The 17096-nt window shown below is 49.4% G+C and overlaps 6 protein-coding genes across 6 annotated transcripts; 2 read left to right on the plus strand and 4 right to left on the minus strand.

Annotated features, from left to right (window-relative positions):
- Positions 1-2209: 2209 nt before the first annotated feature.
- Positions 2210-4168, minus strand: BC939DRAFT_504702 (PIG-X; the record flags this gene model as incomplete). The annotated part of the gene is made up of 3 exons (XM_051560560.1): positions 2210-3584; positions 3696-3820; positions 3917-4168. 3 exons carry the CDS (start codon positions 4166-4168, stop codon positions 2210-2212), a joined length of 1752 nt encoding a protein of 583 aa, XP_051410516.1.
- Positions 4169-5649: 1481 nt separating this feature from the next.
- BC939DRAFT_214835 (uncharacterized protein) lies at positions 5650-7551 on the minus strand. Its single transcript, XM_051550734.1, has 3 exons — positions 6590-7551; positions 6134-6472; positions 5650-5980 (listed from the first exon to the last, which is right to left on the minus strand). Exons 1-3 carry the CDS (start codon positions 7383-7385, stop codon positions 5739-5741), a joined length of 1377 nt encoding a protein of 458 aa, XP_051410517.1. The 5' UTR covers positions 7386-7551; the 3' UTR covers positions 5650-5738.
- A 1098-nt stretch (positions 7552-8649) lies between these two features.
- BC939DRAFT_530316 (uncharacterized protein) lies at positions 8650-11662 on the plus strand. The gene is made up of 4 exons (XM_051561568.1): positions 8650-9004; positions 9125-9226; positions 9333-9745; positions 9856-11662. Exons 1-4 carry the CDS (start codon positions 8856-8858, stop codon positions 11424-11426), a joined length of 2235 nt encoding a protein of 744 aa, XP_051410518.1. The 5' UTR covers positions 8650-8855; the 3' UTR covers positions 11427-11662.
- Positions 11663-11769: 107 nt separating this feature from the next.
- BC939DRAFT_456744 (uncharacterized protein) lies at positions 11770-13733 on the minus strand. Its single transcript, XM_051556376.1, has one exon. It carries the CDS (start codon positions 13696-13698, stop codon positions 11848-11850), a length of 1851 nt encoding a protein of 616 aa, XP_051410519.1. The 5' UTR covers positions 13699-13733; the 3' UTR covers positions 11770-11847.
- Positions 13734-13905: 172 nt separating this feature from the next.
- On the minus strand, positions 13906-15100 carry BC939DRAFT_215295 (uncharacterized protein). Its single transcript, XM_051550736.1, has 3 exons — positions 14517-15100; positions 14318-14411; positions 13906-14201 (listed from the first exon to the last, which is right to left on the minus strand). Exons 1-3 carry the CDS (start codon positions 14964-14966, stop codon positions 14011-14013), a joined length of 735 nt encoding a protein of 244 aa, XP_051410520.1. The 5' UTR covers positions 14967-15100; the 3' UTR covers positions 13906-14010.
- Positions 15101-15253: 153 nt separating this feature from the next.
- BC939DRAFT_399064 (uncharacterized protein) lies at positions 15254-16983 on the plus strand (the record flags this gene model as incomplete). Its single annotated transcript, XM_051552455.1, has 7 exons — positions 15254-15302; positions 15496-15601; positions 15741-15809; positions 15960-16072; positions 16215-16470; positions 16603-16648; positions 16708-16983. 7 exons carry the CDS (start codon positions 15254-15256, stop codon positions 16981-16983), a joined length of 915 nt encoding a protein of 304 aa, XP_051410521.1.
- Positions 16984-17096: the final 113 nt, after the last annotated feature.

Here is a 17096-nt window from a genome sequence, read left to right on the forward strand (position 1 = left end):
CTGGTTTTCATTTGTCTACCACGGACAGAGTGTTGTTGTTGATAGTCTAGTCTGTACATTCTCTTCAAAAACGACAGGCAGAAAAATAAAACAGCGTACAGATGATGCCAGATGATGCCCTGGTTGGGTTGAACCCTCTTCAGGAGACGCCTCCTGCACGCCATACAGTCTATCTATCTGTATGTGTTCAAGGGTGTGTGTCGTCCTTGCTAATCAGTGTTTGATCGTGAGAGCACATTAAACAAAGTACCAATCGCGTGCATGAGGATTTCGCCCTTTCATCCCAATTGCATTTCCCAACAGCAACATCATGCATTAATGAATTGTTATGAATATAAAGACGCGAATATACTTTATAGCAGAAGTATGATGGGGATCAACAGCCGCGAAAAATGACCCTGCATGTCGATAGATCATGCGCGCATGCATGTTCAGAGTTATCTTATCCAACGAAAGAAATGAGAGGGAAGAGCTGTTGACAGGTGTGTTGTATTTGTTTGTACGCCTGAGTGCTTGTTATCGTTTCATTGCTGATGAGGATCTCCTGACGCATGCTGGACATACATGGACTCCAATATCTTTCTGCCCTTTTTTTCGCTCTCATCTTTGTCATCTGTGCTCCATGATCTGCCTATCTGCCGGACGGACATTCCTTCCTTCCGGGCCATAGCCAGCCTTCTCGACTTGTTGGTTACGTTGAAAGCAAGCAATTGTTCTGAGCGCATCCCATGGCAAGTAAAAAAACAATAGCAACATCAAGTTAAACCCATCTCAGTCAACCTCCGCGCGATTTTCCTTTGCCCGTGTCATTTCTGTCATTACCGTAACCACTGAGATCTGCCTCGAAGATTAAACAAGAGAGTCTACCTTAGTTTATTTAGTTTGGACCGCGACTTCCGACGCCAATGTCTTGAAATCGCAGCTGCCTTTTCAAATCGAGCTCATTGCGTAGGAAATAAAGCACTTTAATGATAAAGAAAAAGAAAACGAGTATTAACAACAGCAGCCATCGATTAGATCTAATCAACCATCCTTTGGATACGAAAAGCACTTTCTGACTTTATTTGTTAATCTACTTTGTTTATTTGTTTTGCATGATATCCTACATCCATATGTCTTAGGATGATCGTAGAGGACAGAATCGGCACATAGAACTCTGATGCCCCCCATATTTACATAATCTAGAGTACAAAACACTTATGTTTCCTATTCTTCCGTCCTAGCTTTCCTTCCATTACTTAGCTGCAGCAATATCGCGTCGCAGCAGGAAGAGAAGAAAGAAAAGTATACTAAAATAACAAGTTACCTCAACCTCAAGAATGTTGCGATGTAGATGACAACAAATTAATTCTTCCGTCTGATGATTCTTCAAGAAATATTAGTACTGTACCAAGGAATCCCCGACCATACCTTCAATAGTTTACTCCGCGCTTCATATCTTTTCCTATTGTCTTTTTTATCGTCGTAACGTCCGGTTTCTTTGACGAATCGAGCATCACTATGCAGATGTGGTGTGACAAACCCCTACTTTTTCCACGCGGCCCATTAATTTCTCTGCTGTTCTGTATGAGGTCTTTTTTCGCATGAACAAAAATGACCATTGTTGGTTCGACCGGCTTCGAGCGACACAAGATACCAAAAGAGGGCAAGAAAGAGGGAGGTAGGTGCGGCTATCGATCGAGTAATATAAAAGCATGTGCACTCCTTTGCTTATATGAAATATTGATTATGTGGTCGCTTCAAGTGCCATAATGACAGTTTGACTAGAAGTGAGGGCAATATCAACGGTGCATGAGTCGCGACTGCAAAGGCGAAGGCAAAAAAAAAAGCATTTATGAGGCCTAGAAGACATTTGCAGCAAAAAAAAAAAAAAAGCCATACGCTGTTTGTCACAAGGACGCGCCGTTCGACCAAGCGTCCACACTTTTTTGTTGTCGTTGTCGTTGCTTTCACGGCCAACAACATAGAGTGTGAACAACCAAAGAGAGCAGCCTAGAACATGCTTAGTATGACAATCTAGAGCTGCCCATGTTAAACCCGGCTATAGTTCACGAGCATTTTTTTTTTTACGCGCCCCATCCTTGAACTTATCACTCAAATTAATGATAACATAGTTTTTAAAAGACCTTTCCATTCATTGACTCTGCTATTCAGTCTATTGTAGAAGAGCTGGTGCTGACGCTTTACGTTTTTTCCCCTATCTTTGGTCTTAGTCCTGCTTGCCCTTTTCAGCTGACCGTCCTGTTATGGCCTTGACCAACGCAATCACAACCGCCAACGTTCCAGCACCCGCCAACGCAAACGTCGCTGTTCTGACCAGCGGCAAGTCCTCCAATCGACCCACAGGTACAGACACATGGCTCTCCGGGTACTGTTTCGGGATAGGATCCGGCAGCACAAATCTGAAATCGACCGCGTCCTTGCTGCCTTCGCTCGGAAACAGGAGACTGAGAGGCAATGGTGGGATATGGAACAATTTCTTGGCGCTCGCGAGCGTTGCCTCCTCACTACCTGCAGAAGCCGCACATGCCCATGCGACAATAGGCCAAGGAACTGCGACATCGACATGCGTTACTGGATTCTCGGCCGAGACTGGTGGCTGATATCTCATATGCATGGGGATATCGACCGTTGAAGTATAGGGCGACGGCTTGCTGCTGGTCTTCTCGCCTTCTGCAGCAGTATCAGTCCTGTTGTTTCCTGTTGCCATCCATCTCGAGGTCTTGACAGAATCCTCTGGCTGAACCTTCACCATGACGAGACTGCCCCAGCCAGAGACAACGCCCACGGGTTTCTCCAAATCTGTCTCTCCAAAGACCACAGCCTCTCCGATCTCGGGTGCGAGACCCTCCAGCTGGAAGGGGTCTACAAAGATGCCCGCAGGTAGGACCTGCAAGACATAGAGGTCGCAACCGGCTGTCGTTCCTGAGATATAGGGGTTCGATTGAATGGTCGTGATGGAATGAGGGTGGAATGTCTGAGGAGGGCTCATTGTTGAAGTATAGGCATGTCCCGGAAACCGGACCTTGCCTGTTGAAAGCTCGCGTTTGTGCGGTGGGAATACTGACGACCGTGATTGGATCAGGGCCTCACTGACAACCTCGCCCTCAGCATCCATCTTGATTGTTGCTCCAAGGTAATGGTCGTAAACGGTGTGTTCTTGTTCTGTGAGCTCGCGATAGAACCAACCAATCTCGACCACTTTGTCTGTTCGCTCGTCGAATGAAATCTTGATAATATTATTCTGTCCATCCCGATCATGGCTTCCAACAGGCCAAATGACCTTCAAGTTTGCACTGCCATTCTGCAAGACAAGGTCAATCAATGCTGGTCCTCCAGTGGATCCTGCTCGTTGTTGCTTGGAGATAAGCGATGAAATAGTGGAGGAGTTAGATAAGAATCCCGTAGGGTCGGTAGTCCTGTGCACATAGTGGTGATTGTGCATGGAGATCAGGTGCTTGGAGTTGACAGCCTTGGTGCGCTGATCCTCCCGCTGTGTCTCTTCTTGCTCCTGGCAGTCAATTGCCCCGATCAACTCTGCCAAGGTGGGACAGTACTCTCTCCATGTCCCCTTAAAGTCCTCGCTATTGAAGGTCGAGAATACGTTCTGTCGTTTAAAGCTCGTTTCTTTCATGAACCCCACCAGTCTCGATCAAGCATAAAAAAACAACAATAAAACCAGCGCCGACGTGTACCTTGTTACAGCCAAATGGAAACCAGGAATGAAGGTCGGGGTAAACGGGGGTCGAAGAAGCGGCGCCTTGTTATCGAACCATTGGACATGCACTCTGCCACTGTTGACTGTGCCCTGTTCAGTGGGCTGGGTTCGTGTTGTATCAGAAACCACTCAATTATTGATTAGGATCACGGTTGCGATTCAAAACTGCATGCCCATTGCATTCAATCTCCAGCATACCTTTCCAGCAGCTTTTGAGAAGCCCTGGATAGAGCCCTTGACCTCCCATTCCCAGAACCCAGATATTCCCACGACCTGAACCTGATGGAGTGCGACCTTGAGGTTCTCGTCCGAGGGCTCGACAGGGAGAGTGCTGACGAAGGAATGGCGGTGTTGTAGTGATGACGAAAGAGGTGATGCAGGTTGCGCCGAGACAGATGCGACGGTGCTGAGGGCCAAGAGAGCGGCAACTGAGAGGGACAGGGTCAGCATGGCGGAGAAGACTGATGAGGATGTTGATTCAGCTGGTTTGATTGATCGCGCGTTGTTCTTTGGGGGAGGACCACAGTTGTGCGGGGTTCCAATTGGTCACGTCCTTTGTTCGCGTCCCAATTGAGTTTTCTACGGATTTCCCTTTCACACCCTTATGTTTGACTACAACGTATAGACTATATCATGCACAGGTAGGCTTCAATAGAGTGTTCTTTTGTACAAGCGTTTATTTGCTTAAGTTATGATACAATTCTTGATCAAGAATGGCTGTATAGTTTATAGTAGGCTGTAGCCCGGTAGAGAAAGAGAGAGAAAGAGAGAGGGAAACAAACATAGAGAGGAGTGTTTCTTGAAGAAAAGGGATGTGCTTCGTTATGCTTGGACTCATACAAAAAGAATGCTAGAGTTGAAGGCAAACTTGTCTAGACTTGAGCCGCCTTTACTGCGAGCGAGGCTGGGCGACGTGGCGACGGAGATGGGGATCCGTGGCAAGCTTGCGGAAGGCCATGTAGGTGCCACCGATGGACGCACCGGAGACGACAGCGACGAGAGGGTAAACCTCGGTGGGGGCCTTCATGCCGCGCATAGACTGTCTGAGGAATTCGGCCAACATGGTGATGGTATGTGTTTTTTGGGAGGGTGAAGGGAAGAGAGAGTGAAGTGATTGTTTTGTAGTTGCAGTGGTTGTTGCTGGTTGCTGTATGATGATGAGAAGAAGGAAAGGGGAGAGGAGTGAGGTTCCCGCTTTATATACACAATCCCCAATGCCAGTATTATGTGGTATAATCATCATTATCCATTATAGCACACTAAAAAAAAAGGCGCAAGTTGGCATGGTTTCATCTTACCGAAGGACGAGGGCGCTGTCGTCGCCTCGAAGCTCCAAAAGGGCTGACACAGACCAGGTAAGGATGGGCCAATGGCGTGTGCTTCAGTGTTTCAGTAGCCTATTTTGGCATTTGCACTCCGGCGAAAATTTATTCGTTCTTTCGCGCGCTCCCTTATTCGTCTTATGCTCTCTTCTTGTCTTTCACAGGAAGAGCATAGTTGGGCATCCTAAAAAAACCGCCGTGCCATCCCATTGTGCTGTACTCCACCGTACCACACACTCACACACTATCCCTCTTATTGTATCCATACGAGGCCACCATATCTCTTCAACTGGCCAAGACTCCCTTGAACAGTCCTGTTAACCTCTCAAACAAAACGACGTATCCCAAGAGACATATATGTTCCTTACTTGAAAGAACTACAAGCGAAACGCTGCCGCCCACTCAAGCCACAACCCCAGTTTCGCGTACCCCAGATTCGCACCCGATTCAAGTGATCGAAAAAATGGGTTAGGTTTCCGGTTTTTTTTCTCCCTTCCGAAAACGGATGCTTCATTCTCATTGGTCAATTCGGACTCGTTCAATTTGGAATGGACTGTCAAATAAAGAGATTCCGAGCATCGCCTGTTTGCATATCTGCAATGGGTTGACATCATGTGTGTGCAACACAGGGTGTTCAATGGCGCTGAGGTTTATGGGGTGACAACCTGCTGAGACATCGTTTATTTGAGCGGCAGGTTCTATACCTGGTGCTGCTGCATATGCTGCTGCGCCTGTTGATGACTCGTCAACACCTCCTCCATGGCTCTCAGGCCGTCCGCAGGCAAGTCGAGCGACGACTGAGCGTTCCCAAGCACCTGTACTATACCAGGTCCACTGGGAGGCGTTGGACCCGTTAATGACATCGAACTGACACTAGGCAGTTCAGGATTCACAAGGGTCGATATCGTGGATGAGTTATGTACAAATACAGGCGCGCTATCTACAAAAACGAAAGAAATCATAAAGGGCTCCGCATTAGTCATATTGATCCTTGGTCGTAAACGCGAATGAAGCAGTAGATGCGTCGACAATATTTTTGTCGCCACCAAAAAAGAGTTGCTTTCATTTCTGCAGTATTTCACAGCAAACGTACCTGGGTTGCTGGTTCCAGACACCAACGAAGGAACTCCACCCAGGAGCAGGCCATTGTTGTTGGCAGCCCCATTTTCGGCCTCTGTCTGGACAAGCAGAAACCTTCGCAGCTCCTTGACCAACGGCAGCTTAGTCGCTCCGATCTGGCCATTCTGGAGCAGGTATTCTGAGATGACATCGAGCGCGTCGTTGGCGGTCGCAGCAGTGACCTTCTTCACCTCGGGTCGATTTCTCAGGCTTGAAGCTGGGGGTTCCTTGGGTGTGAGCACGATGTTGGAGATATTGAGCTGATCTTTCAGGTAGGAAGGTCCAGATGTGTTCGATCCTGCATCGCCCTCGCCTGTCGTGCCGTTAGGAAAATATAGAGTCAATGCTAGAATGATGAGCGATAGGTCCAGAACAAGCATAAAAGAAAAAATGCTCCGTAGAAGAGGGGCTGTTGCAATTCCACCCTTACCCTTATTGTCGGCATCCACATCCTCCATTTCCTTATCGCCATCACCGCCCTCGGCCCCATCGCTGGCATCACCGGTCTCCCCTATACCAGACCCACTGATCGAGTCCATGGTAGACGCCGAGCCGCTGGCAGCTGGACTCCCACCACCCCCGTTGACGCCACTTCGCGACTTGATTTGGCGATGCTTGATGCCGTGCCGCCTCTTAAAGCCATGATACCATCCAGAGGTCAATCCGAGCTCTGTGACAGGAATACCCATGCGCTCCGCGATCCCCTTGGCGACCTGCGTGATAGCTGCCTCACTGGTCAGTGTCATGACGGGTGGCAGCTGGGAAGGGTCCCCAAAGCTGCTCATGGAACCATCGGTATTTTGACGCTCCTGTTCCTGTTGAATCTGAAGTTGCTCCTGCTCCAATGCCTTCAGTTCTTGAACCAGTGCCTTCTCGAACTCTGGAAACTTGACAGCCCTATGGCGCTTGGCTGATGGGTTGAGGAGCTCTGTGGCGAGACGCTCTGTGGCAGAGGAACGAAGTCTGGAAGCCGTTGATAGTGAGATGGTGAGGCCAAAGCGAGTCTTGCAGAATTGGACAATTTCCTTGCACGAGATGGAGTTATTTCCAGTGATAGGCGCAACCGGGCTACTGCCGCCTGGACTGCCCACAAGCACAGAATCGTCGCCGCCGTTGCTTGCTTGGAGTTGCTGCTGTTGCAACAGCTGGGCTTGTTGCTGCGACTCTGTGATGAAGACGGCGATTTTTCTCCTCTGGGACTCTGTCAATGAGACGTAGTTCGGCATGGCTCTGTTGAGTAATGCTAGTTATGTGAGGAGGGGTTTACGATAGTAATATCTTGCTGTGGATCTTGATGTTGACGTTGATGTTGATGTTGATGTTGATGTTGATAGTGTTCTGCAATGGATAGTGTTATCTTCTTGTGCTCATCTCTTTCTCTTTCTCTCTCTCGCTCTCTCTTTCTCTTTCTCTCTCTCTCTCTCTCTTTCTTTCTCTTTCTCTCTCTCTCCAGGTATGCTTTATGTGCCAGAAGGCCAACGAAGTGTTGATGAGTGTTGTTGGATTAGAGGATAGGAAAGTGGGGCGGAGTGAAAGGGTGGGGAAACACACAGCAAGTCTATCGACTGAAAAATAGTGACTGCACTTTTCTTTCCTCAGTCCTGTCGAGACTGCACCTTCGTTCTTTACCTTCTTTCATGCATGCCCTGTCTGCGGTCCGTGTCTTCCTCTCCAGCTCTTGTTGAGTGAGCATTTGCTCAGATGATAGGAATATAGACACCTGTATAAGGGTGCGAGAACAGCATTCATTCGTGCGAGCCATTTTTAGGTGTAGTTCACCCCCCCAGGGGACCCCAGCCGAGATGTAGTAGAACTAACGTACGAGCCTGAACATACCTGACTTCTTGCAAATGGGGTTCGATCTGCATGCATTTTGCAGCAATCGCCCCCCTTTCTTCTCTGTGCTTTCGACACGAGGGTACATGGACGTATCGGTACTCTATTCATACCGCAAAGTTAGATCCCCATGAACCGTAGTCTACAGCTCATGGCTCGACTGCGTCCAATAAACGAGCCCTTCGACAGAACTTCAAGGTCCTTGATAGGACGCAACACGTACATGTATGCTGTATGCCGCTTTGGTTGTTTGTTTGTTTGTTTGCTTGTAAACAATGGCGTGAATGAGGGTTTAATTGCACTGACTACAAGGGTGCCTAAAGGTGAGACGCGTCACCTTTGCTTTACCATGAACATCTTTCTGGGCTGATGGACAGCATACGTACGTTGAATATAAGCCCATGTTGGTACGGACAGTCAGTCGACGCCATCGACTAGCTGAGAAAGAGAGAGAGAGAAAGAGAGAGAGAGCGAATAACACAGCCTAGGTGTCTTGCAGCGTGTAGTGCATACGTTTGGTCTCCTTGGCACTGCATTTGGATATCCACCGGGTGTGATTGCCTCCATCATCAGCCCTAAATGGAAATTGCAGAATACTCCATTTGGGCACACGACAACAGGTCGCATGGGGAGAGAGGCTCCCCCTGGGTTCGAACCCCAGCCATTGTCAAAGTGGAGTGTCTCCCCGTCTTTCCCTTCTTTTTCTTCTTTCTTCCTTCCATCCTCCATCCCCATCCACAGTCGCCACCAAACCCACCAAAGCAAACCAGGAGTCCCTTCGTTACTCTCGTTTATCCTCCGTCCCAACCTATATCTCCGTCAAAGTCGAGTCCCTTGCTCTTTCCTTGGACATACTCTCAATGGACAAGTCCTTGCACGTTACAGGAATCCTCATTTACCGTCATCAGCGGAACTCGACAGAGATCTTATTAGTCAACGATTCTTTTAACCACAAGCGACACTGGACAGCTCCCAAGGGCAGAGTCATCGGCGATGAAGACGAGCTCAAGTAAGGGAAACTGCCAGATTGCATCCTGATGCTGATCAAGCTCAAGGATGAACTCGATGGAAACCAGTTCCTTGCGACAGGAACTAATCATCTGTTTGTTCCACTTCTTGCTTACCATAGAGCTGCTTTGCGAGAGACCCTCGAGATCACTGGACTCTCGGTCAAGGACTTGAGGGTCGAGGACGCCTTCCGCGCCGAGATCAAGTACCTCTCAGGCACTAGGTAAGCCTTTGTCTTTCTTCTTTGCGATCAGCAGAGTCCTCCCTTGAACAAGAGTGGGTTTAATCGCTAATATATTTTACATCGCCCTTTTTTTCCCCGTGAGCAGACCCAAGCGTGTTGTCTATTACTTGGCTGAGCTGATCGACAGCGCCAAGGTCCTTCCCACGGGCGAAGGCGTTCAATTTGCGTGGTGCAACCTTCAGCAGGCGACCGACAAAGCCCTCTACAGAACCATGCAGGATGTCCTCCGCAGTGCCTTTGCTGCGGCTGAAACTAGTCGCGCTAAGGCTCTGGCTGCTGCTCCACCAAAGCTGCACCGCAATCACTCTAATAACAATAGCAACAATGCCGGCGACTCCCTCGAGAGCAACATGAAGAACCTCAACATCGCTCTCCCTCTGGACTCTCAGCGCCAGGCTATCACTCGGGACTACAACACCCGCGGTAGCAGCCAGCACCGCGATCGTGATCAGCACCGTGATGGCAGTGCCTCCGGAGGCCGCTATAACAACGACAATGGTATATTGCACGCTGTCTGTGTTTCAAATCATTAAATCGTCAATCATACCGACAAGATCGACAAGACTAATATGCTTGATATCTTCCTTCTATCTTGTGTCGTCTTCTAGGCGGCCCCAGTCGTTCACATGCGGACAACCCTAACTACAAGACCCGTCTTTGCGAAAGATTTGAGGCAGAACAGTTCTGTCCCTACTATGCCAAGTGCACCTTTGCACACGGCATGGCCGAGTTGCGTCAGCGTCCCGCGAACCCTGATCAGCAAGACAAACCCGTCTCGGCTGTTCAGGCCTCGTACCAGAACCGCGCCAGGCGTGAGACTACTGAGAACGAGTTCCACAAGACTCGGCTCTGTGAGCGCTTTATGAACGATGGCGAGTGTCCCTTTGGCACCAGATGTACTTATGCTCACGGACGCGAGGAGCTTCGCCAGCGTGTAGGATATCAGAACAACAACAGCAGCATCAACAGCAGCATCAACAGCAGCATCAACAGCAGCATCAACAGCAGCATCAACAGCAGCAACAACAACAACGGCAGCAATAACAACAACAACAACGGAGGATTCAATGGCCAGAACAGGAACTACCCCAGGGACGGTCAGAGTGGTGATCGAGCCTATAGATCCAATGGCGAAGGTTACCAGGACCGAGGTTACCGCCCACAGCAGCAGCAGCAGCAGCAGCAGTCTAGCGAGGGCCCAGATGACCGTGCCTACCGATTGAACCGTTCGGAAGGACCCAACCGATCAACCTTTGCAGATCGCGAGAACCGTGATGGTCCTTATCGACCACCTCAGGCACTTGACCAGGAGAGATCTATGCGACCCCAGCTTGAAACTACCAGTTCCACCGGAGCATATCGTGTTCCTCAGGCACGTGGCCTTCCCAGTCAAACCTCAGATGATAATAGCCTGAACCGATCTGTTCTCGCACCAAGGGCTACGATTGCAGCGCCTGTTGCCGCGGCTCCATCGCCCTCACCTGCGTCTACTTCTGCCACGCAAACTCCCAAGGGTGTTTCACCAGCAGGCACGCCTGTTTTGGGATCGGACAAGGGTGGAAATAGTCGTCGCCGTGTCCAGGATTTCGATGAAAAGCCTAGGGCCAAGGTCATGGAGATGTCTAGCGAGGACATGGAAAAGTTCCAGCTTCGTCGACCTGAGACGCCTGTGGCCGCCAAGCCTGATTCGAAGCAGGCCCAGCGTGATCAGTTGATTCAGGACCTGCAAAAGTTTTTCCAGAACAATCAGCAAGGCGTCCTGGACAAGAAGCAGCAGCAACAGCAGCTCCAGGATGAGATCAAGGAGGTGACTCGGCTTGAGATGCGAAACGCGTTGACCAAGGCGCAGTTGTATTACATCCTGATTGCGGCATTGTTCACGGAGACATCGGTGGAGACATGGAAGAAGGTGTTGGTCGAGAAGGAGAAGTTGCTGGCGAACTTTGTGCGCTCGAATGAGGACCAGCTGACGTTGATGCGTGCATGGGAGCAACTGTTTGTCAAGCACCGACCGAACATGATGGCGAGAGCACCCATCGTGCTGAAGGCCCTGTATGATGCCGAGTTGGTGGAGGAAGATGTGATGCTGGCGTGGTATGATTTGCCAACGACGGATGCGGAGCTCAAGAAGAAGTGTGTTGTCTTTGTGGACTGGCTTCGCTCTGCAGAAGAGGAGTAATGGTGGATCACTAGTCGCCAACGTCTTGGATCGTTTCTTTTTCTATTTTTCTATCTTTCTATCTCCTTTTTTTTTATTACTTTCCATCATCAGTCATCAAGTCGTGTTGCACTTGGTATTCTTATGATGGCCTTTCCAGGCATTGCAGAAAGCGTTTGTTATTGTTATTATCGTTATTATATTGATTAGTATCATCGTAGAATTTAAAATATACGCGATCTTTTTCTTTTCGAGAATGAAGGTTCGAGCTCGCGTTGGATGTTGCAACCGTGCCCTGATCCATAAACACGCGTTTGATGAGGACATTCATATCGTCTTGGTGCGTAAATAAGGTTACGATTAAGACGTTGTTCACACGAAGCAAGGCATTCTTTTAATCCGATTTTATAATTTTTTTTTATGGCCGTGCCCAACGAATCTATTACTGCTGCTGCTGCATGGCGCCGGCACCCTTCCAGTGGATGGCCAAGTTAGGGCGTGCCTCCTCAATTCTCGAGGTAACTCTTTCCCATGCACTTTGTTCGTCATCTGGATCCTCTGGATGGTCACCGTGGTCGTCGTGAGGCGGAGGTACGTGTGATCGGTCACCATTTCCTGCAATTTCCAGGCGAATTAGAGACGGCAAGAGGCCCTTGATGAGGCAGACGCCCAGCTGCGTGTAGTCTTCGCGCGAGATGCTGTTGCAGCCTACATCCAGATGGACCAATTTCTCGAGCAACTGGTTCGAAGAGCTCGTGCCGTTGGGAATTCTGGCGCTCAGCGGTGTAGTGGGCGAGGTAACCGTGGCGGATGAAACGGCAGATGTTGGCGAGATGACCGCGTGGTTGTTCTCGAGGGCCTCGTGAAGGACGTTGATCTGATTCTCGTACAGTCCAAGACTCTCGAGAGAGCTGGCGCCGACAAGACCATGCCAGCCCAGAACACCGACCTTGTTGGATCCGAGCTCAAGGTTCTTTAACGTCGTGTTATGTCCTGTAGGTGTAGAGTCCTGTGGGTCTGCGGATGTCGGTGGTGGTGATGTGGACGTGAGCGCTGCCCCGAGGGCACGGGCACCCCTGTTTCCGATACGGTTGTTTCTCATGCGTACAGTCGTCAGACCATGATTATGACGGAGGGCGTCTGCCAAAAAGGTCGCTCCGATCGATGAGATATTGCAATAGTCCATCCACAGCTCCTGCAGCGTCTGATTGATCTTCAAGGACGCAGCAATTGACTCCAGGACCGCGTCGCCATCGGATCGAATCTCTTGCTCCTGTTCTGGCGCGAGGCGCTTGTTCAAGACCTGAACATCATCGTCCCACTGGATCTTATCCTCGTCTCCTTCCTCGACCGGCAAGGGAGGATCCATACAGGAGCTCATCCGGAGTCTCTGCAGCACCTTGTTCGTCTCGAGCGCACGTCCGATCGCTCGACCAGCCTCCTCCGAGATCTCGTTGTCGCTCAAGTCAATCTCTGTCAGTCCGCCTTGCTCGATCTGATCCTGGCTCGCCAACAAATTCGCGATCGATCTCGTGCCGGGCTCCTCAAACGAGTTCAAACACAGATCCAGTTTCTGCAGCGTACTGTTGTTCGGGCCACTGTCGTTCCCGCGGCTCAAAGCCGTGCACAGGACCTCGATATCTTGGTCCGTCAGCCTGTTCCTCGCCAGATTCAATTCTGTCAATGTGTCGTTCTTCTCCAACGCCTCAGCCAAGTACCTGACGCTCGTGTCATGATGGCCTCCCAAGCCCTTGTTCTCCAGATCCAATCGCTTGAGCCCCTTGTTCTTTGCCAAGCCCTCAGCCAGGACCTTAATCACGCCCTCATCGCTTCCAAGCCGATCATTTCCGATATTCAACCGCTCCAAAGTCGTGTTCTGTTCCAGGGCCAGAGCCAAGGCCGTGGCCGCGGTCTCGTCAAAGGAATGTCCGGAGGCGTAGAATTCCTGTAGGGTCGTATTGGATTTGAGGGCCTCGAAGACCTGACCGAGTTCAGAGGATGTGATTCGACGGAAGGAGAGGATATGAAGCGAGGTGAAGGACGAGTCGTTCTCGCTTAAACGCTTCACCCACGACTCGACACTGTTTGCGTTTCCACCACCCCAAGCCATACTTGTATCAATAAAGTTGGTTTTGCGTTTGTGCTTGTTGGACGGAGGAGGTGTTGCGGTTGTTTCTCGTTCAGGCAACGAGAAGTAGATGGGGGAATATTTGATGCTTGACAATGGAAGGGGAAAGAAAGTAGAGAATGACGAATGGGACAGGAATCGCTCTTTTCCAGAACCGTTTGGCATGCTGTCCCCTTTTTTTTTTTTTTTACAAAAGGGGGGTGAAAGTGTGGCTGAGTACATTGTATTTTTTATTTTCCTTTGTAACTGAATGACCGAGAGACGCATCCCTCTTCTTCAAAGGGACACTCGTCCTGAAAGCCGCGACAGCCCCTTTGCAAAGGCCCGCCAGTCAACAGGCGCCCTATCCTGCAAAGAAGGCGGATCTTCTATTGCCGCTGTAGCCATCTCTGACAGATATCGAATGACTTCCTATAAGGTGCGGTGAGAACGCAATGTGATTTCCCTCCATTATCAGAACTCTGCACCTCAGCGGACTCACTGTTTATCAAAAACAAACCCTGACCTTACCTGAGCCTCATTTGGCGATGAGTCCAGATATGCGCGTAGGTTACGCATGGCTGTATCGACCGTCAATGGGTTGGATCGATCGGACAGCTTGCGGAAAATCAGACGTGCTTTCGCCTTTCGATCGATACTCTCCGCCGATACATTTTTCATAATGTTATCTGTTCCAAAAGAATAAAAAGAAGGGGACCGAATTGGGGAGAAAAGTCAGCGGCCCTGCAGGAGACAGTCCCCTGTTCCTCTGTGTCCTCGTTGTCGCCTCATTTTTAGTCCTTACCATGGTTCAGTATAGGTACTATTTTTCCAAGCTGCAGAAAATGCGACCGCACGCCTGCAATTAGATCGTCCATCGCATTGTTGCTCACAATTGTCTACACGCGCATAAACGAGACGAGGTAGTCGTCAGCGACTCAACGGGGGCTCCCTTCAAAAATCCAATGAGCCACTGTCGCCAAACATTCCTTTCTGTTTCACACCAATACCAATGTGTCATCATTCAGACCCGTTCGCGAGTCTCTATTCAATAGTATCGCCATCAATGCGCTGTCCGACAATCCAGGGTTCTTGAGTAGCCGCTTCCGTAACGCAGCTGAAGGATCCAGAAGCTCTTCCTCTGAAGGCAGTTCATCCTGCGTAACCCCATTCCCCATCACGGCGGTATCATCATCGTATCCATCTTGCAGCGTCTCAAGAAACGACCTGATAATATCAATCGCTCCATCACCTCCCCCAATATTCCTGGTTGTGCTTTCCGGTGTCGTTTGTCGTAGCAGTCCAGCGAGGTGATCAGTCCACTGAAAGGATTGCTCAAGGTACACGGGAGTCCATTGCTGATCAAACTGAGCATGAGTCGCGAGTGGGATAGAGGCTTGCTGCAGGATCCGGGCGACGATCCTCAGCTCGGGATGTGTTTGAGCGAGATTCATTCATCCGGAAACGTCTTTGACGAGAATCGAATGATGGTAGGCAGGCAGGCAGGCAGGCAGATACAGGCGAACTGACCACAGGGCGAAGCTGGACTTGTTCTAGAAGTCACGCGTAGAGGCGTGCAGGGGGTTTAATTGAAGTGACGCCCGCGCAGAGCTCCCTTTCTTCTCTCCCGTCCTCATTCCCTTGCCTCCCTCTCATCCCAACCCCACACCCCCGACCCCTCTTTGAAAACTCGACTCGAGAATATCTAACGCTAGGTCTTGCCGGAAAGAAAAAAAAAAGAATGAGTGTTCGCGACGCAACCCACGCCGGCTCCTGGTACTCGTCCAACAGTAAGCGAGCAGTCCAGCCATTTTTGTCCACATCCTATCCGGCAACTCGCCACCATTCTTAGGCCGTACTTTCCGTTGCTGGCCCCTGTCTTCGCATTAATTAGTCGATGCTGTTGCGCTGAAAAAAAAAAAAAAAAAAAAAAAAAGCTGAAAACATGCCCATACTTCTATTATTTGATTATTTGGTAATTAGAGCAGGATCTGGATCGGCAATTGACAGGGTGGTTGACCGCTGTAGGCGCCGCCACTTCAGATGGGGATCCGGTCCCAATCAATGGGTTGCGTGCTATCATTGCGCCGTAAGAATGCAACACTGTCTCTTTTATTTTATATTGTTTTATTTTGTCCAGGAAATCATGTAGTCCCACGCTCATCCAGAACCTGTTCCGCAAATTTCTAAATCTCACCATTCAAAAAAAAAAAAAAAAAAAAAATTAGACATGCTGGATACTCGTATAGTGGACCGGCTGCAGGATATGCCTACAAGTGCATCCAACCCGAATTTTTGTAAGCTCCATCTTTGTCTGGACCATATTCGTGCAAGAGGGGGAAAAAAGGGGGAGGTGGAAGTTCTTGGTTCTCAAGGTTCGTGAAAGCTAATGATTGATGTATTTTCTTGGCTGTGATCCTCACGGCGTGATGGGCGGGTGATAATAGCAAGCGCGTGTTTATCCTCGGTCCTTCCCATCATGTCTACCTGTCCGGATGTGCCATCTCAAAGTGCCCCAAATACAGCACTCCGCTCGGTGATCTCATTATCGACCATGAAGGTAAAAAAAAAGCAAGCAGGAGGACAAAGGAGGAAACGCCAATGTTAGTGTGTGTATCCGCATTTTAATCTTAATCACTCATTTACATTTTTGCTTTTTTTTTTTTTTTTTTTTTTTTTTTTTTGCCGCTACGTTGTGCGAGTAGTGAACAAGGCATTGGAGAAGACAGGCCAATTTGGATACATGTCCCAGGAGACCGATGAGGATGAACACAGCATAGAGATGCATCTACCCTATGTCTATAAGGTTTTTGAGCACCACATGGACAAGGTTCAAATCGTGCCGATCTTGGTCGGGGCATTGACAGAGACCACAGAACGGCAGTACGGAAAACTTTTGGCACCCTATCTCGATGACCCTCAGAATCTCTTTATTGTCTCGAGCGACTTTTGTCATTGGTAAAGCGTACAACTTCATCAACTTCCTATCGTTATCGATTGCGCATCCCCAAAAAAAAAAAAAAAAAAAAAATAATCACGCTTTATTTACCATTCTTTTTTATTTTTGGTGTCTATGGGGCACGGTCATAGGGGTCAACGGTTCGACTACACATACTACGTCGACAACAAAGGCGTCGTAACCGAATCCCTGGCCCATGCCGGCGGCAGCCAAAAATACACGCCTGACTCCCCAAGGTCTCGGATTCGATCCGCACACTCGATCGCGAAGGCATGGATAAGATCGAACAGCAGAACCATGCCAACTTTTGCAAGTACCTCAAAAAGACAAGGAACACCATCTGTGGACGACATCCCATCGGCGTCCTCATGGCCGCCCTTGAAGCTGATGCGACCAACAACGGTAACAAGTACCGAACCCGGTTCGTCCATTACGCCCAGTCCAGCGGCGCTCGAAATGCCTCAGACTCGAGTGTCTCGTACGCGTCCGCATTTGTCCAACAGGCACAGTAACAGGAGCGGCGGAGCAATCTTGATTCGACAATAACCAAAAAACGTGTTAGCTTTTACGGCGGGCAGTGTTATTGCTAGAGATTTTTTTCTTTTGTTTCTTGAGAACATTGATA

This window comes from Gamsiella multidivaricata, assembly GCF_025024155.1.
Source record: "Gamsiella multidivaricata strain RSA 2152 chromosome Unknown BC939scaffold_48, whole genome shotgun sequence".
Lineage (NCBI taxonomy): Eukaryota > Fungi > Mortierellomycota > Mortierellomycetes > Mortierellales > Mortierellaceae > Gamsiella > Gamsiella multidivaricata.